Source organism: Pelobates fuscus, chromosome 7 (assembly GCF_036172605.1).
Source record: "Pelobates fuscus isolate aPelFus1 chromosome 7, aPelFus1.pri, whole genome shotgun sequence".
Classification (NCBI taxonomy): domain Eukaryota; kingdom Metazoa; phylum Chordata; class Amphibia; order Anura; family Pelobatidae; genus Pelobates; species Pelobates fuscus.
In genome coordinates, this window is record NC_086323.1 from 192751568 (window position 1) to 192778400 (window position 26833).

General features: G+C 41.6%; 1 protein-coding gene across 1 annotated transcript; it reads right to left on the reverse strand.

The window, feature by feature from the left end:
• Positions 1-14339: 14339 nt before the first annotated feature.
• On the reverse strand, positions 14340-25295 carry HMOX1 (heme oxygenase 1). The gene is made up of 5 exons (XM_063427035.1): positions 25190-25295; positions 22444-22564; positions 21383-21874; positions 20534-20636; positions 14340-15196 (listed from the first exon to the last, which is right to left on the reverse strand). The coding sequence occupies exons 1-5, from the start codon at positions 25219-25221 to the stop codon at positions 15069-15071; spliced, it is 876 nt and encodes a 291-aa protein (XP_063283105.1). The 5' UTR covers positions 25222-25295; the 3' UTR covers positions 14340-15068.
• Positions 25296-26833: the final 1538 nt, after the last annotated feature.

A 26833-nucleotide genomic window follows, 5' to 3' on the forward strand; every position in this document is an offset into this window, starting at 1 on the left:
TGTTTCTGTTGAATATGTGAATACCTGTAATTATTATAATTGTAATGATAAATTTCCAATGTATATAAAATCTAATGTATCACAGTTGTCCTGTGATGAAAATCCTATTATTTTTGGTGGAGTAATATTGAAAAATGTGTATATTTTAGAAATAATTATTTAAATTAAAAGACTCCGTAAAGTGTTAAACCGGTATGTGTACATAAATATAAAGACTTTGGGCAAGTTTTTTTTTTTTTTTTTAATCATTCTCTACCTGTTTTCTACAGCCGCTAAGTTGATGTTTTATAAATCTTATAGCGTAGCCACCCACACTCCATATTCCCATCGATACATGCAACCTAATAAGTAGCCCCCCTCGCTTATCATTCCTGAAACACAACATCCTGGCATCATACAGACCAGCCAGGGAAATAGACCGGAAGCTAGAAGGACCATTCGAGACACAGGGGACATCACCTGAAGGAGAAAGAGAGATATCTCACCACGGTAACACTAGAGATAACCCTCACTGGATCTATCACGCTAAGTAAAACGGACGCATTGAGGACAGGGATAACACATACGGAGATCCACACAACATGGGGGGATATTTAATACAATATATTTTAAATTATTATAACCCATAATATTTTTTTTACTCTCTCTTGTATTAGCTGTTTTGTACTATGCCAACATACTTCCACCACCTATAAAATGACCCTCTTGGACCATAACACACTACAGTACAACACACCACACTTATCGACAAATGTTGAAGAAGACTATCGTTTGTAAACACGCAACCTCAAGGTACTTATGGACATTAGTATGTCCACCTTGATCTCGTTCATGATGGGCTCAATTGGATACACACGGTATCAACACGAAACAGCATTGCAATTTCTGTTGAGGACCACTGTTACAATTGAAAAAGGATATCCGATGTAAACTGACACTGAAACTGTTCTTGAATGTAATCCCTTTTTGGATATATACTGTTCTTACATTATATACTTACATCCTGTTATTGATACGGGCCTGCAAGCCTAAGCTTTATCTTGTTCACACCTCTTAATAAAAAATGATTATTAAAGAAAAATAAAATCTTATAGCGTAGCTATTCCTGAACCCACAAAATATACACAATCCATATATCTTTAGTTAAGAAGCGCACTCACCTCATCATTGCTGTCCAAGGTTGGACAGACTAGGTTCACTTCTGCATTACAAACGAGCAGTCATTTTTCTGATGCGTAGTGTGATTTATAAGCAGGAGTATGGTTTGGAACAAAACATAGCCATCAATAAGTCATAGCGACAGTGCAAATCACTTTAAAAGGATACGTCTTCAAGGCCTTTGACAGGGTACAGTGGCCCTTTATGTTCCGACTCATGGAAAAGCAGGGATTCCCAGAAAAATACATAACAGCTATCAAAGCACTCTACACAGACATACAAGCCCAAACACTTATTACCGGTGCCCAAAAAACACCTTTCAGTGTAAGTAATGGAACGAGACAGGGCTGCCCCTTGTCCCCACTCCTCTTCGCGATGGTGTTAGAACCCATGCTGCAAGCCATCAGAAATAACCCTAACATCAAAGGGATACAAATAGGAACACAACAATACAAAGTGGCGGCGTACGCAGACGATGTTCTGCTCACGCTGTCCGATCCAAAACAGTCACTGGCACACCTGCATACGCTCCTACTGGAGTATGGCGAGGTGTCGGGATACAGGGTAAACCTCACCAAATCGGTGGCTCTCTCCTTCCATGTCACTGAAGAGGACAACACTCATCTAACCAACACATACAAAATTAAACTAGCTAAAGAACAATTCACATACCTAGGGATACAGTTAACAAAAAACCATTCTATGCTATACAGGCAAAACTACACAACACTAATGCACAAACTGAAAAAAGACCTGGAGAACTGGTCGGACAAACCAATTTCTTGAATAGGGAGATTGCACTCCATAAAGATGAATGTCCTGCCCAGACTCCTTTTCCTATTCCAAGCATTACCCGTTAAAGTCACAAAAAAGGATATAGCCGACATCCAAAAGGCAATAGACGAATTTATATGGCAGGGAAAAAGACCCCGGATAGCCAGAGCAGTACTATACAATCCAAAGTGGAGGGGGGGCCTAGGACTACCACACTTACACCACTACTATCTAGCAGCACAGATAGCGCAAATAGCACATTGGCACAGCCCTGAGGGACGACATCAATGGGTAGATATAGAAACCACCCTCATGGGCAAAGACCCACCACAACTACTCATATGGACCCCTAAAAACCACAGGGTAATTCTCAGAACCACCTGCCCAGCAATTCTAAACTCTATAGACATATGGGACAAAACAGCCATAAAATACCAACTCATGAACAACCCCTCCCCCATGACACCGATACTACGTAACAGAGCGTTCCCACCAGGACTATGTATAGAAGCTTTCATAGGAATTAAAGCCACAGGAACACACAGATATGCTCATCTGTACCAAGATAACCAGGTAATCACCTTTGATCAACTAAAAACTCTAGCACCCCTGACAAACCATGATTTCTTCAGATACATTCAAATCAGAGACTTCGCACAAACAACAGAAGTCAGAACAGCAATACACAAACGCAAAACTTTTTTCGAGAGCATGTGCCTTAGGGAACACATGCCCACGAAAATGATAACAAAACTGTATAACCATATAGGGGAGAAATCAGGAGAATGGGGTACGTTAACCTACACGGACAGGTGGGAAACAGATCTGGGAGAGAAGCTAGAGGGGGAGGAGTGGCGAGACATATGGGACGCAAGTTCCAAGATTTCAATATGCACCACCTTACAGGAACAAATGTACAAAATCCTATTCAGGTGGTACACTACCCCGACAAAACAATGCCATATGGGCCTGAGCCCATCAGACACTTGCTGGAGACTATGTGGGGAAAAAGGCACTTACATCCACATGTGGTGGGAATGCCCCAAGGTTAGAATATACTGGAAAGAGGTGACAGACCAAAACTCACGCATATTGCAGAAACCTCTGACCGCAGACCCATGGGCTTGCCTCCTGTCCAGACCGACTGAGGGGTTAGACAAACACAATCAGAAATTACTAAACTCACTAAATCTGGCAGCCCGCAGGGCGTTAGCACAACATTGGAATAAAACAGACACCCCGCCTATCACGCTTGTACGGACGAAAATTAGAGATAACTGTCTGATGGACAGGTTGACGGCCCAGGTGCGAAACACATCATCTACCTACCGAAAAGTATGGGAACCATGGGAACAATTTGACACATGATTTAGGGGACTTAACTCTCAACTGGTAAAACCAATGGTTTGGATAATAATGCTGAGCCGAACAACCCTGTAATGCGCAACTATGTGACATATGTTAACTAAGTTTATGTTATTTGTTAAATTCTTGTATTATCTATTTACAAAAAAGAAAAATGGACGGTTACCATGACGGAAACAATGGGCTTCTGCGTAAGCCAAACAAAGCATATGTATTACTATGTAACTGTCAAACCAAAAATAAAGAATTGAAAAAAAAAAAAAAAAAAAAAAAAGGATACGTCTTCTCCTCAATAGCTTCCTAGACAGGAAGTTTTTCACTTCGTCTATTGAAAGAACCGAACTGTATATACTATTTACTTTTTGCTAGGATCAATTTAGGTAGCTTTATCACTACCGGTATGACTCTTTGACAGTTACTTTTTTGATACATTTTGATAGTGTTAGCGGTTCAATTGCTACTTTTAAGACTGTTACATCTAAACTGTACAGAGGGGAATTATAGTCTTCTCTAGGGGGTATTCCCCGTTCTGTTGCCTGACCAGATTTAGAGACAGATCTTAGATACTTGTGGTCTAAATTATTAGACTATATACTAAAAAGGTGCGCCTACTTTATCTTGAGGTATTTTAAGGATTACATATTGGATTTACCGTATGCAGTAAGACTAGGAGATTTTCTCAGTATTATAACTTTGCAAGTGATTGTTTCCTATGTTAGCTACGGTTTCCTTAGTAACCTACTCCTCAGAAGGGCATTATCATTTTTCTAAGAACATAGGAGACTGGCTTAGCTTAACTAGTTTTTACTTTTTGAATTGTACATCTCTCTATTAGCAGTAAGAGATTTTCTAAATTGAAATCACCGGGATGTTCCTGATGTGTGTGGTCTGATTTAACAATAAGACCACACACACTGAAGGTGTATATATTTATAAACGTTGAGGACTTTAAGGACCACATATTGGGTTATTGTATGCAGTAACACTGTGGGATTTATTCGGTATCAGTACATTGTAACTGAATTTATTTTACCCCTGTATGTATTTTAGCAGCGACCACCCTAGTAACCTAAGTTCTAATGAATATCATAAGTTGCTATATAAGAAATAGTGAGTGGACTCAATCTTTTTCATCTCCTCTGCTATATACTACATCCTCTAAAACAGGAGACAGAGATGGTCTGAATTTTTACTCTATACTTCAAGCTGAATATATACAGACTGTAACATTTTGTACTTCGGGGATTCCATTTAGTGTGACCCCTTATTTTCTAGATAAACCACAGTCTATTATTCAGCTACCAACCTCTGAAGTCATACCCCTGCTTAGTGACCATATGATTATTACTTTGACGGTATAGGCCAATTTATCATCATTGCCCTATAGCCATTTACATTTATATATGCAAGGGACTACTGAAGCTGCATCGAGCTTTTCCTTTTTAATCTCACTAGCACGTTTGTGTGTTGCACTATTATTATTTTTTTTCTACTAAATTAAAATATTATTTAATAAAGATTGTTTGATTGTACATAGTGTGCCCCTTGAGTCGCCCTTACTGTTGTGGGTACTCCTGGGTGGGCTATTAGAGGAACGGCAGTTTGCCTTTTACTCTTCTAGTCCGCTAAGGTCTTCTTTTTCTCTATAATTAACTTGGGGTTTATGACCTCCACTACCCACATAGTCCTTCTGTGTTGCGGACTTTGGAGTCAAGCTGCTATTGACCCTTAAGTCTGCATCTTTTTTCTTATTTTCACTTTAAAAGGATGCTATAGTGTTAGGAATACAAATCTGCTAATACTATAGAGCCCCCGGTACCCCCACCCTTTTGTTACTTACCCGATTCTAACGCCGATGTCCCTCTGCACTTGGTTGGCGAGGCACCTCTTCCAATTTCATCGGAGGGCAAGCTCATTAGGCCCTCCCCATAGGAAACATTGATTCAATGCTTTCCTATGTGGATATAACTAAAGCTGGATGTCCTCACACAGAGAGGGAGGACGTCCAGTGTCGGTTAGGTGACCAAGAGTCAGCGACCAGGAAGTACTAGACTAGAGAAAGTCTTAGTACTGCAATGTAATTACCAAGGGCAGAGTACAGAATATACTCTGGACGTAAAACCCCAAGGGCAGAGTACAGAATATTTGATAGAGTCCTAACCTCAACATCTGAGGAAAGGGATTTAGGGGTGATTATTTCTGACTTAAAGGTAGGCAGACAATGTAATAGAGCAGCAGGAAATGCTAGCAGAATGCTTGGTTGTATAGGGAGAGGTATTAGCAGTAGAAAGAGGGAAGTGCTCATGCCATTGTACAGAACACTGGTGAGACCTCACTTGGAGTACTGTACACAGTCAGGGCCGGTGCTAGGATTTTTAGTTACACAGGCGAAGATGCATTTTGGCGCCCCCAACCCTCATTAAAAAAAAAAAAAATGCATCTTCACCTGTGTGTCTTTCCTCCCAAGCCACAGGCACACAGGCATCATTTTTCAGTCACACAGTCAAAGTCATACAGGTACACTGTCATACAAAGACAGCAATAATCATACAGACACATACAGTCAGAGACATACAAGCAGAGATATACATGCATACAGAGACATGCAGGCATATAAAGGCATACATGCATACAGAGGCATACCGTCATACAGACACATACAGACAGGCATACAGAAACATACATACAAAGACATTCAGGCACATACATACAGACATACAGGCATAAAGAAACATACATACAGAGAGATACAGGCATGCAGACACATACATACATACATACATACAGGCATACAAAGACATACACACATACAGATACATGCATGCATACAGAGACATAACGTCATACAGACATACATATAGACATGCATACAGACACATACATACATACAGAGGCATACCGTCATACAGACGCATACATACATACAGAAACATGCATACAAAGACATACAGGCATACAGAGACACACAGACACACACATACATGCATACAGAGACATATATACAGACATTTAGAGACAAACATACATCCAGTTACATACATGCATACAGAGATATACAGAAACATACGTACAAGACATACAGGCATACGGACACATACATACATACAGAGGCATACCGTCATACAGATACATACATACATACAGACAGGCATACAGAAAAATACATACTCACACACACAAACTCACAGACACATACTCGAACACACACACACTGACAGACACACATACTCACATGCACACTGACATACACACTCACACACACCGACAGACACACTCACACACAAACTCATAGACACACTTACACACACACTGACAGACACACATACTCACATGCACACACACTGACAGACACACACACACACACACTCACACACACACACACACACTGACAGACACACACACACAAAGACAGACACACTCACTCACACACAAACTCATAGACACACTTACACACACACTGACACACACATACTCACATGCACACACACACTGACAGACACACAAACTCACAGACACACATACACACTGACATACACACTCACACACACCGACAGACACACTCACTCACACACAAACTCATAGACACACTTACACACACACTGACAGACACACATACTCACATGCACACACACACTGACAGACACACACACACTGACAGACACACACAAACTCACAGACACACATACACACTGACATACACACTCACACTCACATGCACACACACATACACACACACAGTAATTAATAAATAATTAATAATAAATTAAATTTAAATTTCCCACCCAGCCTCCCTACCTGGAGTGCTGGCGTGGGTCTCTCATTGGTGGTCCAGTGAGGCTGCTGGGAGGCGTGCAGCTGAACCGTAATTAGGAGGTGGCGAGGGAGCTCTGATCTCTCTGACCGGCTCCCTCGCAGGCTGTTTTCTGATGCCGCGGGAGCCGGAATATGACGTCATATTCCGGCTCCCGCGGCATCAGCAAAAGGCGCGCGAGGGAGCCGGTCAGAGAGATCAGAGCTCCCTCGCCACCTCCTAATTACGGTTCAGCCGCACGCCGCTCCGCTCCGCTCTGGGGATCCAGGAGGTGACCAGGCAGGAGGGAGCACTTCCCTCCTGCCGGTCACTGGAATTTTGCGCCCTCAGAGCCGGTGCGCCCTAAGGCGGCCGCCTGTGCCGCCTTATGGACGCGCCGGCCCTGTACACAGTACTGGAGACCCTATCTTCAGAAGGATATTGATACCTTAGAGAGAGTTCAAAGAAGGGCTACTAAACTGGTTCATGGATTGCAGGATAAAACTTACCAGGAAAGGTTAAAGGATCTTAACATGTATAGCATGGAGGAAAGACGAGACAGGGGGGATATGATAGAAACATTTAAATACATAAAGGGAATCAACACAGTAAAGGAGGAGACTATATTTAAAAGAAGAAAAACTACCACAACAAGAGGACATAGTCTTAAATTAGAGGGACAAAGGTTTAAAAATAATATCAGGAAGTATTACTTTACTGAGAGGGTAGTGGATGCATGGAATAGCCTTCCAGCTGAAGTGGTAGAGGTTAACACAGTAAAGGAGTTTAAGCATGCGTGGGATAGGCATAAGGCTATCCTAACTATAAGATAAGGCCAGGGACTAATGAAAATATTTAGAAAACTGGGCAGACTAGATGGGCCGAATGGTTCTTATCTGCCGTCACATTCTATGTTTCTATTATTGCAGGTTTTCAATAATTGCGGGACTTGGACACTGTACCCAGACCACTTAAATGGTCTGGGTGCCTTTAGTGTCCCTTTAACATTCGGTAGAGCTAAATAGACATTTTGCATGAAACATACAAACTCTATTTGTATGTTCTCTATTTGGATAAATGTTCCAGATTGAAATTCAGACAGTGAGATGGTGAAATGCAGGTTTGTGCATTATTTAATTATGATTTATTTAGTGTTTTATTATCGGTATTTATGCTCTTGTCATCAAAGGGTGTCCTATTTAACTTGACCACCATTGGGTGTATTGAGAGATAATATGTTGATGGTCATGAAAGTAGACAAGTACCAAACGTATTTGTCCTAGGTGTGTAGTTGCAGTGCGAAGATACATGGCTGGGCAAAGCTCACCAGAAATGTAAATGCAGGTTCATTAATGGAGGTCCCCAATTACCAGCCCTACGACTAGAGGTTCACTGGTTACCAAGATCCCTGGTCCCAGTGCTGCTAGTGACAGATCCCCAAATTCCCAGCCCTTTAAATAGAGGTTCACTGGTTACCAAGATCTCTGTTCCCAGTGCTGCTAGTGACAGATCCCCAATTCCCAGCCCTATAAATAGAGGTTCACTGGTTACCAAGATCCCTGGTCCCAGTGCTGCTAGTGACAGATCCCCAATTCCCAGCCTTATGACTAGAGGTTCACTGGTTACCAAGATTTCTGGTCCCAGTGCTGCTAGAGCCAGATCCCCAATTCCCAGCCCTATAAATAGAGGTTCACTGGTTACCAAGATCCCTGGTCCCAGTGCTGCTAGAGCCAGATCCCCAATTCCCAGCCCTATGACTAGAGGTTCACTGGTTACCAAGATCTCTGGTCCCAGTGCTGCTAGAGCCAGATCCCCAATTCCCAGTCCTATGACTAGAGGTTCACTGGTTACCAAGATCCCTGGTCCCAGTGCTGCTAGTGACAGATCCCCAATTCCCAGCCCTATGACTAGAGGTTCACTGGTTACCAAGATTCCTGGTCCCAGTGCTGCTAGAGCCAGATCCCCAATTCCCAGCCCTATAAATAGAGGTTCACTGGTTACCAAGATCCCTGGTCCCAGTGCTGCTAGAGCCAGATCCCCAATTCTCAGCCCGATGACTAGAGGTTCACTGGTTAACAAGATCCCTGGTCCCAGTGCTGCTAGAGACAGATCCCCAATTCCCAGCCCTATGACTAGAGGTTCACTGGTTACCAAGATCCCTGGTCCCAGTGCTGCTAGAGCCAGATCCCCAATTCCCAGCCCTATGACTAGAGGCTCACTGGTTACCAAGATCCCTGGTCCCAGTGCTGCTAGTGACAGATCCCCAATTCCCAGCCCTTTAAATAGAGGTTCACTGGTTACCAAGATCCCGGGTCCCAGTGCTGCTGGAGCCAGATCCCCAATTCCCAGCCCTATGACTAGAGGTTCACTGGTTACCAAGATCTCTGGTCCCAGTGCTGCTAGAGCCAGATCCCCAATTCCCAGTCCTATGACTAGAGGTTCACTGGTTACCAAGATCCCTGGTCCCAGTGCTGCTAGTGACAGATCCCCAATTCCCAGCCCTATGACTAGAGGTTCACTGGTTACCAAGATCTCTGGTCCCAGTGCTGCTAGAGACAGATCCCCAATTCCCAGCCCTACGACTAGAGGTTCACTGGTTACCAAGATCCCTGGTCCCAGTGCTGCTAGTGACAGATCCCCAATTCCCAGCCCTATAAATAGAGGTTTACTGGTTACCAAGATCCCTGGTCCCAGTGCTGCTAGAGCCAGATCCCCAATTTCCAGCCCTATAAATAGAGGTTCACTGGTTACCAAGATCCCTGGCCCCAGTGCTGCTAGAGCCAGATCCCCAATTCCCAGCCCTATGACTAGAGGTTCACTGGTTACCAAGATCCCTGGTCCCAGTGCTGGTAGAGACAGATCCCCAATTCCCAGCCCTATGACTAGAGGTTCACTGGTTACCAAGATCCCTGGTCCCAGTGCTGCTAGTGATAGATCCCCAATTCCCAGCCCGATGACTAGAGGTTCACTGGTTACTAAGATCCCTGGTCCAAGTGCTGCTAGAGCCAGATCCCCAATTCCCAGCCCTATGACTAGAGATTCACTGGTTACTAAGATCCCTGGTCCAAGTGCTGCTAGAGACAGATCCCCAATTCCCAGCCTTATGACTAGAGGTTCACTGGTTATCCAAGATCCCTGGTCCCAGTGCTGCTAGTGACAGATCCCCAATTCCCAACCCTTTAAATAGAGGTTCACTGGTTACCAAGATCCCTGGTCCCAGTGCTGCTAGAGCCAGATCCCCAATTCACAGCCCTATGACTAGAGGTTCACTGGTTACCAAGATCTCTGGTCCCAGTGCTGCTAGAGCCAGATCCCCAATTCCCAGTCCTATGACTAGAGGTTCACTGGTTACCAAGATCCCTGGTCCCAGTGCTGCTAGTGACAGATCCCCAATTCCCAGCCCTTTAAATAGAGGTTTACTGGTTACCAAGATCCCTGGTCCCAGTGCTGCTAGAGCCAGATCCCCAATTCCCAGCCCTATGACTAGAGGTTCACTGGTTACCAAGATCCCTGGTCCCAGTGCTGCTAGAGACAGATCCCCAATTCCCAGCCCTATGACTAGAGGTTCACTGGTTACTAAGATCCCTGGTCCAAGTGCTGCTAGAGCCAGATCCCCAATTCCCAGCCCTATGACTAGAGGTTCACTGGTTACTAAGATCCCTGGTCCAAGTGCTGCTAGAGACAGATCCCCAATTCCCAGCCTTATGACTAGAGGTTCACTGGTTACCAAGATCCCTGGTCCCATTGCTGCTAGAGACAGATCCCCAATTCCCAGCCTTATGACTAGAGGTTCACTGGTTACCCAGATCCCTGGCCCCAGTGCTGCTAGAGCCAGATCCCCAATTCCCAGCCCTATGACTAGAGGTTCACTGGTTACCAAGATCCCGGGTCCCAGTGCTGCTAGTGACAGATCCCCAATTCCCAGCCCTATGACTAGAGATTCACTGGTTAACAAGATCCCTGGTCCCAGTGCTGCTAGAGACAGATCCCCAATTCCCATCCCTATGACTAGAGGTTCACTGGTTACCAAGATCCCTGGTCCCAGTGCTGCTAGTGATAGATCCACAATTCCCAGCCCGATGACTAGAGGTTCACTGGTTACTAAGATCCCTGGTCCAAGTGCTGCTAGAGACAGATCCCCAATTCCCAGCCTTATGACTAGAGGTTCACTGGTTACCAAGATCCCTGGTCCCAGTGCTGCTAGAGCTAGATCCCCAATTCCCAGCCCTATAAATAGAGGTTCACTGGTTACCCAGATCCCTGGCCCCAGTGCTGCTAGAGCCAGATCCCCAATTCCCAGCCCTATGACTAGAGGTTCACTGGTTACCAAGATCCCGGGTCCCAGTGCTGCTAGTGACAGATCCCCAATTCCCAGCCCTATGACTAGAGGTTCACTGGTTACCAAGATCCCTGGTCCCAGTGCTGCTAGAGCCAGATCCCCAATTCCATCAGAAGGCAGTTTTGCCTGAGGTCTTAAACCACTCTGCTGAGGTGGCCAGGGGGCCCAAACATCTATCTAACTCTGAATACTTTCCTTCTGAAACATCCCATCAGCCTTTTGTATGCAATCTCCTGTTTTCTTTCAATCTGTCAGTTGTATGGCTTTGACACATAATACAGAAATGTAAGTTTTGGGTTATCTGTACATTATCTTAGAGAGCTTGGCTTTGGATACCAAGTATCCAAAGCCTTTGACATAAAGCATGGGGATGGCACTTAAATCCTATCAGCACCAGAGTTAGCTGTAGTGGTTATGGTGGTTAGTGTCCTTTTAATTGTACTCTCTTTAGCTGCTGCTGATTCCACACAGTTCTAAGCCTAATAATAGGTTTGCATATTACCTTTTGTGTTACTTTTCTCTGTTTGTTTTACTTATCGTGTTTGGACTTTAATTTTGTTTGTCCAGAACCTCTCAAAAGACTTTCTGCACACCTTTAGTTATGTCTTAGTCATGAGAAATGTTACATGACCTCTTTAGTACTTTCTATTTACATGGAGTCTGCTTATTCTTTATACATCCTCTCTGCCTGACATATATTATTCCTTTACCTCATACCAGGCCATCTAAAGGGAACCTATCTCAACAAATCTGTCCTGTATTCCTGACAATCTGATCACTGTGAAAGTCTGAAGCCCATAAACCCTTCTGTCCTTTGAGCTGGTACTAGTAGAATTATCGATCCTAAAGTCTTTGTTATCACCCTGGATCTACGTCATGTCTGTTCGTGAACCAGCTTGGGGTGCCAACATATCTAATTATATCTTTGTTCCTACTACCTTAGTTTTATTTAGTCCTTAAGTGGCTTACAGTTGGAGCAAGATATTGGCTTCAGCCTCTCGCCCCTTCTTACCTGTTCTGAATTCAGGGCTTGCAAACAGTTGTCCTGCAAGCAAGGTTCCTACAACGGACAGGTCAGGAGAAGTCCTATGCTACCAGCCATACTTACAATTCTTACCATGGGTGAATTTCCAGGCAAGAGGCTCAACGTTCACCGGCCAGTGACCCATGGTAATTGGAGAAAATAGAGCAGATTCCCAGTGACAGTATTTATGCAGATTGAAGATAGTCTTCTATAGCTCTCACTCTTGGAATTAATGTCAAGAACATGGGGGGGCGGGGACGTTCGTGGTATAGGATCTGTGAAGTTTATAGGTTCTGGGCTTCCCTAATCCCAGCGTTGTTAATATTCCCTTCTCTTAACCATATGTATATGCAAGATCATATGTACATGCACACAATTCACACAACCTTATACATACTATGGTGTTCCAACAGGGGGGCGCGCTTACTCTCAAAAGTAGGCACATATCGACTTACCACTGCAATCACTGGCCACTAGGAAGAGGATCCACTCCAGCCTACCCCATCCTAGGTATTAAAAGGTCCACTCAGAATGCCTACCACAGAAAGGTAGGCATTCTGGGTGGACCTTTTAATAAATAACAAATTGTGTTTGTGTATGAATGAATGTATATGATTGTGTGTGTATGAATGTCTATGGTTGCTTGTGTGCATGTGTCTATTCAAAATATCAAAATAGGAGATGCACTCCATACACATAAGCCACAGGGTGCTAAACTAGACCATGGGCAGCATCAGAGGTCCAGGCACTTCAATAGCTTTAGGCACACTTATTAAAACCCAGGGGCCACGTTTCGACCCAGAATTGGGTGTTTGTCAAGCTGCTTCACACCAAGCAATACAAAAACATAGTGACCGTGCAAATAATACAATTAAGTAATTAGTGAGTAATAAATTACACGTAATTGATTAACAAGTAAAGACATTAATTTGGTACTCACCATCTGTCAACATTAAAAAGCACAGTTGGCAATTGCTGAATAACAAAGAGCTAATCTAGGAATTTAGTGGGAATAAATGAAAATAAAGAAACATAGAACTGAAAATAAAAACAAAGATAATCTGGCTGGCAGTTTCCAACACTACTAACTTGAATCAGTTCCTTCCTGGTGTAAGGGAGGACGTCCCCAGCGTGTCATGGTGGAGTTATTACTAAATCATGTGTTGACCCCTGAGACAATTTTTAATATTTCTAAGAATTTGTTTATTGAATCTTTCGGTGCTCACTTAGTGTCTTATATTTTTTAGTGGGTGTGTTTTCTTTCTGTGATTTGTCCCGCTCGCTGATTCTTGGTGGGTGTCAGTATGTATTTCTTCACCTAATAATGTTTTTGTTAGTTTCTCCCCCTGTGTGTGTTATCCTTTGTTTTATGCCTGCTTTACAAATCAGTATTTTACGCTTCTTTTTAACATCTCCTGCCAGCAGATACCGCGGACAGACACAGCGTATGATTATGAAAAGCTAGGGGCAGTTGTAAAATAATGAGCATCGTGTCAGATAACGCACAGTCTGACCCAAGACGCATAACGTGAAAAGCGAAGCGAGAAAGGTAGGCAAGGGATCTCCGGACCTAAAGAGCATTGGGCTATTCACTGAACTGGCAGAGTTGACAAGGGAATTGCAATTTATAGGGCAAAGCTTAAAAATGTGAAATCTCACCTATTTTGTCTCAAAATGAGCAATTCTTGTCTTTTAATTGCCCATAAAAAAAATAATAATAAAATAAATGTGTCAACGCAGCATTGTAAAAATGTAAAATTTGTCTTTATTCATATTGGTTGTTAAAAATAAAATCACATACATTACATCAAAGACATACTGTTTGCATGTTACATAAAAAAAAAAAGCGTTTATTTAATAAAAATACAAAGACATTTAAATATATACAATTGTTTTTTTTGTTTTTTAAGTAGTAGAAAAACATTGAATTCTTGATAGTTTTCTGTAAAAATTTCTATTGTTTGATCCTATTTCTGGTGTTCCCCTGTCTTAGCCAATTGCTAGCTGTTAATCAAGCTCATTAATACATGCTTTCAAAGGACATTACCTTTTGAAAATAACATTAAAACAAGCTAATAGATACCTTGCTCTATACTAATTCTAAGAGGCCTACAATTCACAATGTAATTAAAAAACTAAAATGATTGTGGATTGTGAACGTGGGGTGGGCATACATAATGATTGGAAGGAATAAGTATGAACCTGACTTGTGACATATTTGTAGGTACCCCCTTCTGACCATATTATGGTGAATGATAATGGATGTAAATGTTGTAGTGGACACATCAGGTCTAATCTTGTCCTAGGACCACTAGTTGGACAACCTTCATAATAATAAAACATTCACTTGTCCTATTTGCATTGCTATAGATTTAACTTATAATTACACATCAGAGATAAAATGTCTGTAAAATCAGTTACTAATACTGCTAATCTTGCTGAAATGTTTGATAATTCCTGAGGATTTCAGCCGTTTATTGGAATAGAAAAAAGCAACGTGTTGAGATATACAAAAAAGGAAGCCGGTGATGCCATTTCGTCATTGCGGCTTTCATCTGAGCCAATATTATAATTTGAGATGAAGTCTGCTTAATGAAAACAGGTCATTTATATACGGTTTATGAAATGTACAGAGCTGCGAGAGCCACCAGAGCGCAACCCACAATGACCGTCCAGCGGATAAATGTAGAATTGTTTTTGGTGGAGACCCCTGTCTGTCGATATTCAGTCTTCAGTTGGACGTCTCCTATTCGAAATAAAAATATATACTGGTTAGTTTTAAAACATGGATTTGAATCCGTGTGCAGTAGTACCATGTTTATGGAGCAATGTGCAGTTTGATTAGTTTTTCTGTCTTAATAGATAATTAGCGTGCAGATTACATTTTTTAGTTTTTGCGCATTCTGCTAATATATGTGTTCTCCATAGATCCATTTGTCCTAGGACCACTAGTTGGACAACCTTCAGGGATCTTGCTTAGAATTATACAGTGTAATTACAATATTGATAATTGACAATATAGTGTAATTGACCATATTAAATTTGGCATTGTAGTGTCAGGAGCACAAACGAGTATTCCTGACACTATACTTTTAAAACCACAGATAAGGATATACAAATACCCCCTACCAGAAAACAAGTTCCTAGACCGAGAGTATGAGAAGGGTTACGGAGGTGATGAAGAGCATAACCCTGGAGAATATGAAAAATGAAAAAAACTCTAAAGAGGAGAGATGACTCCCTAGCTTGATCGAATCAGTCTCCTCAATACTAGAACCTCCTATATTAAGTTCAATTCGAAGACATGCAAAAAAAAAAAAGAACTTTATTAAACATCAAAAGAAAAAAATACATATATACACACATGGACTAGTGCTGCCTGTGACAAAAAACCCACCCCGTGAAATAGTGATGGAGTAAAAGACAGACTGTAGCGTATGTGGCTACATGCAACTTAAGTAAGAACCTTGCTTAACCCCTTAAGGACCAAACTTCTGGAATAAAAGGGAATCATGACATGTCACACATGTCATGTGTCCTTAAGGGGTTAAAATGGAAACAAAACTGCTAGTGTAGCCCCTGGAAGAGGCTAATAATGTTAACACCCTATGCGTTCTACTAGTTGATCCTAGTGCTGGTAACACTGAGGGTTGGACAGTGTTCTGACCTCTCACCATACACCGAGTAGCTAACTACTGATAGAGCTGATTCATATCACTAGCGAAGATTAGGGCTGTGATCCGAATTTAGGTTCAATCAAATAGCCGATCGCTATTACTACTTAGTAACCCCCTAAGGGCTGCAAAAGCCTGTGTGTGGATGTGCATTTACCCTTAATATGATCAGTACCAGGAGGGATACAGAATTTATGTGCCCATATTATACCCAGTCAACCTGACTGTACTCTCCATAAGGCACAGTATGTTCCTACTGGGCAGCATATTGAGTTTGGGATCTTGTTCAGCTCATACATTTATAGCTGTTACTTACTTTAATATGGATCTCTGCAATTGAAAGAGTAACTGCTATTTTGTTGCGGTGTGGTACACTTAACATTATTAGCCTCTTCCAGGGGCTACACTTGCAGTTTTGTTTCCATATTTAAAGGGACACTAGTCACCCAGACCACTTCAGCTCAATGAAGTGGTCTGGGTGGCAGGTCCCTCAGGTTTTAACCCTTCAGATGTAAACATAGCAGTTTCAGAGAAACGGCTATGTTTACATTTGGGGTTAAGCCAGCCTCTAGTGGCTGTCTTCCGCACAGCCACTAGAGACGCATCTGCGACGCTGGAGGCATATTATGCCCTCCATCGCGCAGAGCGTCCATAGGAAAGCATTGAGAAATGGTTTCCTATGGACACTTTGAATGCGCACGCGGCACTGCCGCGCATGCTCATTCCGCTCCGCTGACGTCAGTGGGGAAGGAGAGGAAAGGGAGCCTGGCGGTGGAAGAAGGTGAGTAACTGAAGGGGTTTTAACCCCTTCAGCACCACGGGACTGGGTCCCTGAGGCTGGGGGCACCCTCAGGGCACTATAGTGTCAGGAAAACCGATTTGTTTTCCTGACAATATAGTGATCCTTTAAGCAAGGTTCTTACCTAAGTTGCATGTAGTCATATACGCTACAGTCTGTCTTTTACTACATCACTATTTCACAGGGTGGGTTTTTTGTCACAGGCAGCACTAGTCCATGTGCACAAATCAACATCTCCTCATAGAAATGTATTCATTCAATGCATCTCTATGGGAACATTATTCAGCGTCTCCATGCAGAGCCTGGGGTTGCTGAACGGCAGTACTGGACACTGTGCAGCACTGCCCCAGGAAGCACCTCTAGTAGCCATCTGAGGAGTGGCCAGTGAAGTTGTCACTAGGCTCTAATGTAAACACTGCATTTTCTCTGAATAGACAGTGTTTACAGCAAAAAGCCTGACAGTAATGATTCTACTCACCAGAAGAGATTCAATAAGCTGTAGTTGTTCTGGTGATTATTGTTTCCCTTTAATATACGCAATGCTTTAACCCCTTGAGGACGCAGGACGGTTCAGGACCGTCATCGGCATTTTTGCGTTGCCGACCGACGACGGTCCTGAACCGTCCTAAATTTAAAATGTACTTACCCGATCGCCGTCGTTCCCCCGGCGGCGATCGGCGGTGCTCCCGGTGTGGGGAGACTGCCTGCAGCCCAGACAGTCTCCCCATGGCGGTTTAGGACCCCTGGGGCCATGTGATCGCCCAACAGGGCGACCACATGGTCACAATAGGTGTCCTAGACTCTGCCTGCAGGGGGACTGTCTGTGCTGACAGGCAGTCTCCCTGCTGCTGTAAAATCATAAAAAAATTTAAAGTTATAGTTAATAAAAAAAAAATATATTATTATATATGTGTATATATATGATATATAGACATATATTATACCTATATAATATATGTCTATATATCATATATATAATGTCATGCTAAGTGTATTTTTATATTAATATGTACATATATTAATATAAAAATACACTTATAATTAATTTGCACACGTATATATATAATATATATAATAACTATATATATTGTATATATATATTATTATAAAATACGAATAATAAATAATTTAAATTAAATTAAAAAAATTAAAAATAATAATAAAAAATTGAAAAAAAATTATATATCTATACGAAATTTTATTCTAACTGTATTTTGATATTAATATATATATATTTATATCAAAATACACTTAGAATGAAATTGTATATATATCTATGTATATTTAAATAAATAAAAAGAATGCAAACTATTCATATGTCGATATACAAAATTACATAAATAATTATATAAATATACACGTAGACTTCAAATATATAAATATGCATATATATTTAAATTCTACGTGCGTATTTAGGTAATATTTTGACATAATTAAGTTATTTTATTGATTGCAATTTAAGGGACCTGCCTGCCAACCCAGGCCGAAAGACCAGAGAATTTAATTTGCTATCACTGTATTTTACCCTGTAACGTTCTACGACACCCTAAAACATGTACATGGGGGGTACTGTTTTACTCGGGAGACTTCGCTGAACACAAATATTAGTGATTCAAAACAGTAAAACATATCACAGCGATGATATTGTCAGTGAAAGTGACTTTTTTTGCATTTTTCACACACAAACAGCACTTTTACTGATGATATAATTGTTGTGATACATTTTCCAGTTTTGAAACACTAATATTTGTGTTTAGCAAAGTCTCCTGAGTAGAACAGGACCCCCCATGTACAGGTTTTATAGCGTTTTTGAAAGTTACAGGGTCAAATATATAGGTCAAATATTTTTACATTGAAAATGGCCAGGTTGGTTACGTTGCCTTTGAGAGCATATGGTAGCCCAGGAATGAGAATTACCCCATGATGGCATACCATTTGCAAAAGAAGACAACCCAAGGTATTGCAAATGGGGTAAGTCCAGCCGTTTTTAGTAACCACTTAGTCACAAACACTGGCCAAAATTAGCGTTCAATTTAGTTTTTTACTTTTTTCACACACAAACAAATATGAACGCTAACTTTGGCCAGTGTTTGCGACTAAGTGGCTACTAAAAAAGTCTGGACATACCCCATATTGAATACCCTGGGTTGTCTACTTTTAAAAAAATATGTACATGTGGGGTGTTATTTAGCAATTTATGACAGATAATAGTGTTACAATGTCACTATTGATACATTTTAAAAATGTATGTTTTGAAACCGCAATATCCTACTTGTACTTATAGCCCTATAACATGCAAAAAAAAAGCAAAAAGCATGTAAACACTGGGTATTTTTGAACTCAGGACAACATTTTGAATCTATTTAGCAGTTTTTTTCATTCGCTTTTGTAGATGAGTAAAAGATTTTTCACATAAAATTCAAAAAACGTGTATTTTTTTCAATTTTTCATCATATTTTTTCATTTTTTTTAAATTAAATTAGATGAGATTATATAAATAATGGTATGTAAAGAAAGCCCCTTTTGTCCTGAAAAAAACAATATATAATTTGTATGGGAACAGTAAATGAGAGAGCGGAAAATTACAGCTAAACACAAACACCACAAAAGTGTCAAAAAGATGTCTGGTCGCAAATGTACAACATCGCAAAAAAAGTCCAGTCCTTAAGGGGTTAAAAATGCACATGCATAGGTAAGATAGGTTGATCCAAATGGATGGTGTGTGCATTTCATTAATCTAGGTTATGCAACAGCCAAAAGATGCTTAAAGTAACACCAAAATCTGCTCTATGTTTGAAGAGTCCTCTTTTATTTTTAGTTTACAAAAACTGCTGATTGTAGTAGAAATTGGCACTATTTATTTTATTTATTATTGGTATTTATATAGCACCCACAAATTCTGTAGCGCTTTACAATATTGTAAGAGGAGGAGATTTAACAATACATAAGACAATTACAAAAAAAAAAAAAACCTTACAGGAACAAAAAGTTAAAGAGGACCCTGCTCAAACGAACTTGCAGTCTATAGGAGGCACTATTATAGCCAGGTTGTTACAGCCACCCACCTGGCTGTCAATCAGACAACTGGTCCTCTTACTTCCTGGTCTGTTTAGCTCAGTTGAGATAAATTCAAGAGGCAGGTAATGGACATATGTTTAAAATCTTGATCATAACACTTTTATTTTTCTTGGGAGCAATTCAACCCCCATCTTGCTTTTCTTTATGTCCCTTGTCCCACTTGCCCCTTATATAGCAGTTTCATGGATTAATCTCTACGTTCCCACTCTCCCTTTATGCTTTGAGTAGATTAACGTTTTCTTTCTTTCTGATTGCTGAGAAGCAAATTATAAGTTACGTCTCACGCAATGCTTTTTTTTTTCTCCATATGAAGCACCCATCATGCAACATGTCAACATCTGTCAGGCTTGACAAAGACCCAAAATAATCAAAACCCGAATAAACCCGTCACAATGACCATTAAAGTAAAAAAAAAAAAAAAAACAACAACAACATCTTTAATGCATTTGGATGTATCTGATTCAAGGATTAGAGGCATTTTTTGACTTCTGACAGTCCATCACCAGACTTTAGTAGCTACAGAAGGACTTACCATTTGCTGTGTTTTGTGTCCGACTTCGTAACGTTGGAATGTCAGGCTTGTCAAGCCCTTCTTGAGATTTCGCAGTTGATAAGATCTGCAGCTCTTCAAAAACCTGGGCCACAATGAACATACATCAAATAAATACTTCTGTTTACAGTGCTTATCGAATATGTCTAATCTTCTGCCAATTTAAACCAAAAACAAGATAGGACAAGGGGGCATTGTCTTAAATCAGATTCATATATCATCTCACAGGACCCTGTTTCTTGGGAATACCAGAGAAATCTATAGTTAAAGCCAGGGACCAATGCAAGTCTTTAGAAAAAATTGGGCAGACTAGATGGGCCGAATGGTTCTTATCTGCCGTCACATTCTATGTTTCTATTAAAACAGGTTCATGTGAACTCTTTGCATTTTTCTGTTTGTTTTTCCCTATCCAAAAAATATTAAAAGTGAGACCCTATGTGCTGGTTGCCATTTACAAATGGAGAGAGATATGTATAAATGAATTTTATTAACACTATACAAACACATTGTTGGGCAATCACTTTGTTGTGACATTAACACAGAGTACCTATGATGAACTTGTTAACCAATTTAAGCTAGATATTTCGATCTTCCCTTTTCAGTGTACTGATACCTTACTAGTTAAAGGTATCAAATCTGTGGAATGGCCATGTTGTGGCCCAAGTTCTTTAAAATGATAACATGTGCAAAAGGGTTATAACACAACTTCTAGACTAGTACATGGTCATTGCAACTATAAAATCGCGCAACACATTTAGCACAGAGATTCAGAGTGGAAATTAATAAGAATATTAGATAAGGACAGTGATTTGTTTAATCTTGCGTCATTACCTTGACATTAAGCAAGAATGCAGTCTTGGCTTCATTTAATATTCTATTTTTGGCAGCTACGTTCATTTCTATCGAGTTCATACGGGAACGATAAAGTTGTTTGAACTTTGTTGCATTGGTAACATTGTCAAATGTGAAGAAAGCTAGCCCCTCTCCAGTCACTGGAAGTTGCAAGGCCTTCTGAGCAATCTTCTTGAGAACTTGGCCACCAGAAAGGTCACCCAAGTACCGTGTGTATGCATGGGCTACCAGCAACTCTGGTTCCTTCTGTCCAACGTGACGAAGCCTACTGACATAGTTCTTTGTAGACTGAGGGCATGGAATCTTCTTTCTCCACTGTGGTCCATAAAAATACTCCAGATCTTGTTCCAGAGCATCCTTTCGATGTAGCTCCAATGGAAAAAAAACGGGGGAGAAGACCGGGTTGTCTTTATTTCTCTCAATCTCTGCCTCTAACGCTTCATAAACAAAATATAAGGAAGACATAACCATCTGGAAAAAAATACAAAGCGTCAAAAGTAATAAATAATTATTCCGTACCTAGCTAATTACACAGCCATAAAAGACTATCAATAGCTGCCCAGTCGCTAATACAGTAAAGGAGTTCTCTCTGCCCCCACAAACTTGTTCTGTGCCACCAGAAGTGGGATAATAGAACAGATCTGGGGCGGTGGGACTGGACTATCTCGCCAAATCTAAAAGTGGTGACTTTTGATACATTTAACATAGATGGCTTATTCACTTCACTAAGAATTGTGCCAAACTACTAGTCAAAACAGTAAAATTAGAAAAGCTACTCAACTCTGTTCGCTTTTGCCTGGTTGGTCATTCTGGCTTACAGTTTGCAGTTCCCGGGTCAATTCCTCTCCAGTTCCCAGTTTAGTTAATAATTAAAGGGACACTATCTTGATAAGAATATAAATCTAGCGCTATCTATATAGTCTTCATGTCCCTAATTAGTTCAGACCCCTCCCCCTACGTGCACTGTAAATAATAAAATACAATCATAATTTATGCAGATTTTGAATGTCAATATATTTTATGTCATGTCAAGCTCCTACCTTGAACTCATGTAGTGAGACCAGGCCTTTCTGGAAGTTCCTCATGAACTCTGTATTTTCCGCCTGCTCGTGTACCTCTTTAGTTGCTTCTTTCAACAATTCAGACAAATCCCCACTGGTGCTACAAAAGAAAATGTTCTCACTTAGAGTGTTATATATTCAAAAGAACGCTTACGTTTCTTAAGATGTAGCCAAGTAATATTATGTACATGTGTTTCAATGAAAGAGCGTAAAGTTTCAGCTAGCAGAGATTTTCATAATGATGGTACTTCCTTGCCCTCACCTGTCAATCAGGATAAGAGACAGCAGGAGAACCTTGGTACAGGGGGTTCTCCTGCTCTCCTACATTGTAGCTTCATCACTTGGAGACAATGACAGTGCCGGCAAGGGGCTAAGTTTTTGCTTAACAACAGTTAAAAACCTTAATAAATATAAAGTTGTAATTTTTATGATACATTTCTTTGATTTTTGAGCAAATGTTTGCTAATAACAGCATGTTTTGTGAGTGCTATCGTTTAACAATATCTACCTGTCTGTCTTTCTATCTAGTATCCATCCATCAGCCACACTCGTAATTAGTAGTATGTATTCATCCAACCTTAGACAGTAGCGATAGCTGAAAGCGCTGTGGGAGGAGTTAAGTAGGGTCTGGTTACCCCCGGACTTATCAGCCAAGGCTGCCCAGTGTTGGGCGAATGCACACTAATAATTCAGGTATGTAGTTTCCTGATTAAGAAAGCGGGTGAAAAGGGTTGGACTATGGGTGGCTGGGAGTGATCGTTTTTGCTCTAAAAGGGGTTGACAAAAAACTGGGGACTGCGCCCATAAGCGGAGAACCCTACCAGCCCTGTCCTGTAGTGGTTATGGTAATTAAAGACGAAAGTTTCATTATTATTCCTACTTTAAATGTTCATTTTTCTCTGCCTTTACATGTCCCTTGCTTTGGCCTCAGAGCGTTCCTTCCAGTTTATTACAGTAAAAAAAGGAAGAATTTGCCGAAACAGTAAATAACAGCGCTGTGAAAGAATCTAAGAATGTTCCTATGATTAGCTGGAAGAACACAGATGTAAGAGAGTTTGGAGATTTCATTATCGGCAGATTAATGGCCACCAGCTACTGATTGAGAAAACGTGGAATTGTGAAATGACTTGGGGTTCGTTCGCTAAGTACTGAAAAAACAAGGCGCAGTACCTACAGCTATGTTGGAGAACCTTTACAAACCGGCTATTTGATCTGAAATCGTTATAGCTTGGTTTTCAATTCATTGTTTAGTGAATAATCCCAATGTAATTACCTTATCATGGTTCCATTTCAGAGCTGTTTCCTCCGGGATTGTTAGGGTTAAGCTTAGAAATAGGAATTCATGTTTTTCTTTTGAGCATTAAACAGAACCGGATTACTTAATAGGCAACTCCTCCACTGGATCACCAGGATGGTGAACATACACACACACACACAACTCTCAGCCACACTCAGACTCCCATTCACAAACACAACATAACCAGCACACATAGGTACACTCAGCTCCCCCCCATCCAGCTCACTCTTTCTATCCTGCCCCCTTCCCAAACTTAATTATAATTTTTTTTTTTTAATATATAGTTAAACTTACCTCCACTCCAACACTGAGGCCAAGCTCTCTTTGCAGCCCATCACCTCCAGCACCAAAGGGGTTAAATTCTGTATGTGCAGCATTTTATATACTCCAGGCACCATGACCACTTAAAAAATTTGAGCAGTCGTGGTGCTTGGATTAACCCTTCATGCTGCGCAGTAAGGTAAGTAGGGTGTCCAAATGCAGTGAATTGCAACACCCATCATTCCGAACGTTCTGTGTCTACAGGATCCCAGCTATCTACTAGGAGTTGTATTAGAGTTAAGGGAATTAGGATTACGGTCTGCATCTCATCCTGGCTGAGAATGATGAGCACTTGGAGCCCAACACCTAAACTTTACAGCTGCACAAATCCTCATTCACTGCTCGTTGCCATCATTCACTAAGCTGCGAATTCGAAGGAAGTCGGATCGGCAAAATTCAGGCTAAAACAGACGATCTCTGACTTGGGGAACAATTTAGTAAATTAGCCCTTTTTGCCTAAATTGTGAGATTCGTTTTTCAATTCTCTTCAACTCCCTGCTTGGCAAGTACACCCAGGCACGGGCAATACATTGCCATATCGGATTACAAACATCCCCAAATCTGATAAATCAATGTACGAGTAGCCAGCAGGCAACTGCTGGAAACAAAGTAAAGGGGGGGAAATATGCCGAAATAAACCACTATACAAATCGGTTAGAAAAATATATCATTTTCCACAATAAAAAAATATCCACATACCATTCGCTTTTTCTACGAACGCGTAACGGTTTATCATTCGCTCTATCACTTAAAGTGATTTGCAAAGTTAAGACCAAAGTAGCCGATCTGAAATCATAGCTGACTTAGAGAATTTTTTCCAGTTCGACTAATCTGGCCTTCCAGAGTCTCGCTTTAGACAGGGATAGGCAACCTTCGGCACTCCAGATGTTGTGGACTACATCCCCCATTATGCTCTTACAACCATAATGCTGGCAAAGCATCATGGGAGGTGTAGTCCAAAACATCTGCAGTGCCGAAGGTTGCCTATGCCTGCTTCAGTAAGTAACCCTGTTAGACTGCTACAAATGATCCCGGAGTCACCGTTAATCTGCGTAAAGCACTGTGTATAAGAATTGTTAAAGAAAACCTAGGATTCCTATTAAATACCTGCTGTCACTGTGGCTGCTGAGGGTGTCCATGTCTTCACGTTGTATCCCTTTACAGAACACTGTATCCTGTTGAGGCTTGATAGCGAAGTCTGTCTTAGCTCCCCACTGCTCCCTTTTTATATTCACGTTCCCTGTGAACGTCACATGGCCACAGAAAGGCTGACTGAGATTTTTTTTTTTTGCAGGAGAACGGTCACATGCCAAAAAAGAAGACATAGGGAGGGGTGAGAGCAAGGCTTGGGGAAGTCAAAAAAACTGCACAACAGGATGTTTGAAAATTGTTTTGCAATTTGTGATTATCGTGTGGATTGCTGACTATAAGATATTTTTTTAATTCTTTATTTTATTTGTGCTTAGCGTGAACAATCATGTTTGCACTGCCACGATAGCTGGTGCAAGCAGGTATGGAAACATACATTAACATAGGTATGGCATTAAAATACATAGCACAGGTTTTTTTTTATATTCAGGATGGGAAACATGTTGGAGGTTAAGCATTAATTGAGTGAGAGAGACAGGTTTGCTAGGCAAGATGGCATGGTTAGTGCTTGAAGAAAAAAAAAAACATTTATGCCACCGTGGTTAAAGAATCCTGGGTCCCCGGACAGAGACTCTCCTCCCTGAGGAGAGGTGGACGTGATCCTGATTGTGGTTATTCAGGAGACAGAAAGTAGGCAGCCCCAGTCCCCGTGCAGAGAGCAGCCAACTCCCATCACAGGCAGGTCACAGTTCTGTGTTTCTCAGCTCCATCTGTGAATAATTAAGCTGTGGTGTAGCTTGTCGGGCGGTATCAGCCGGTTGCGGTTGGGAGCTGGGTATGTGTGAGGTCTTCATAGTGAACCGCGGCCGTTGTGTGTGTGGCTCGGTTTCACCGGATCGTGCCAGCTTGCAGCCCGAGTACCCTTGGAGCCGCTTTGTCAGTCAGCTGATCTCCGCTCAAGGTCCTCGGTGTTGATTGGAGCACTCCAGGTCGGGTCTCAGGTTAGGTAGGTTGCTCAAATTATTTCTCCCTGAGTAGCCCGCAGCGAGCGCCAAGAGCCCCAAGGAGGGGCCTCTTCCTCCATAGCGCGCCGGTCAGTCCCAGCCGCCATCTTAGGTGATGTCTCTGAGGTGAAGTCTCCGCTCGGTTAAGAACCCCAGGGTAGGCCGGGATGACCCCCACCGGCCCAAAGGGGGGGAAGCAGGGCCATCACCCCACTGAGTTAGGGGACCCCCATGTTGCAGCCAGGCAGGATAGCAGGGCAGCGGCCGTCCACCCTACTCACCACCTGGATAGGCTTGACTAGACCTCGGTCTTAGGGTTCTGTGTTCCCCCCAAAAGGGGCCCAGAATCAGGTCGCTGATTGTTCTCCAGTACTGGCACTTCTCAGTGCAGTTGCCTGTTGTGACTCAGCTCCAGAAGTTGCGTTTTTGGGACCAAATTGCCTGAAAATAGCAGGAGCTATAGTGCCATGTGTCTGCTCTGCTTGGCGGTCCGGCCCTGCCCCGACTATAAGATATTTAATAACTCAGAAAGCAAATACCGTACATTTTGCTTCAATTTAAAAGATATATAAGACATGAATCCGCATTCGGCAAGCCTGAGTTCTTATCTATCAGATTGATTAAATGACGCTAAGACGATAGCCGCAATTCTCACTCT

What these genes read in the sequence shown, in the direction of transcription:
- HMOX1 (XM_063427035.1), bottom strand. Translation starts at nt 25,221, where the DNA reads ATGGACACCCTCAGCAGCCACAGTGACAGCAG. An exon ending in AGCAGCCACAGTGACAGCAG is followed by an intron (nt 22,565 to 25,189) that starts GTATTTAATAGG and finishes TTTCTTTTGTAG; the next exon opens with CACCAGTGGGGATTTGTCTG. An exon ending in GACACAAAACACAGCAAATG is followed by an intron (nt 15,197 to 20,533) that starts GTAAGTCCTTCT and finishes TATTTCGAATAG; the next exon opens with GAGACGTCCAACTGAAGACT.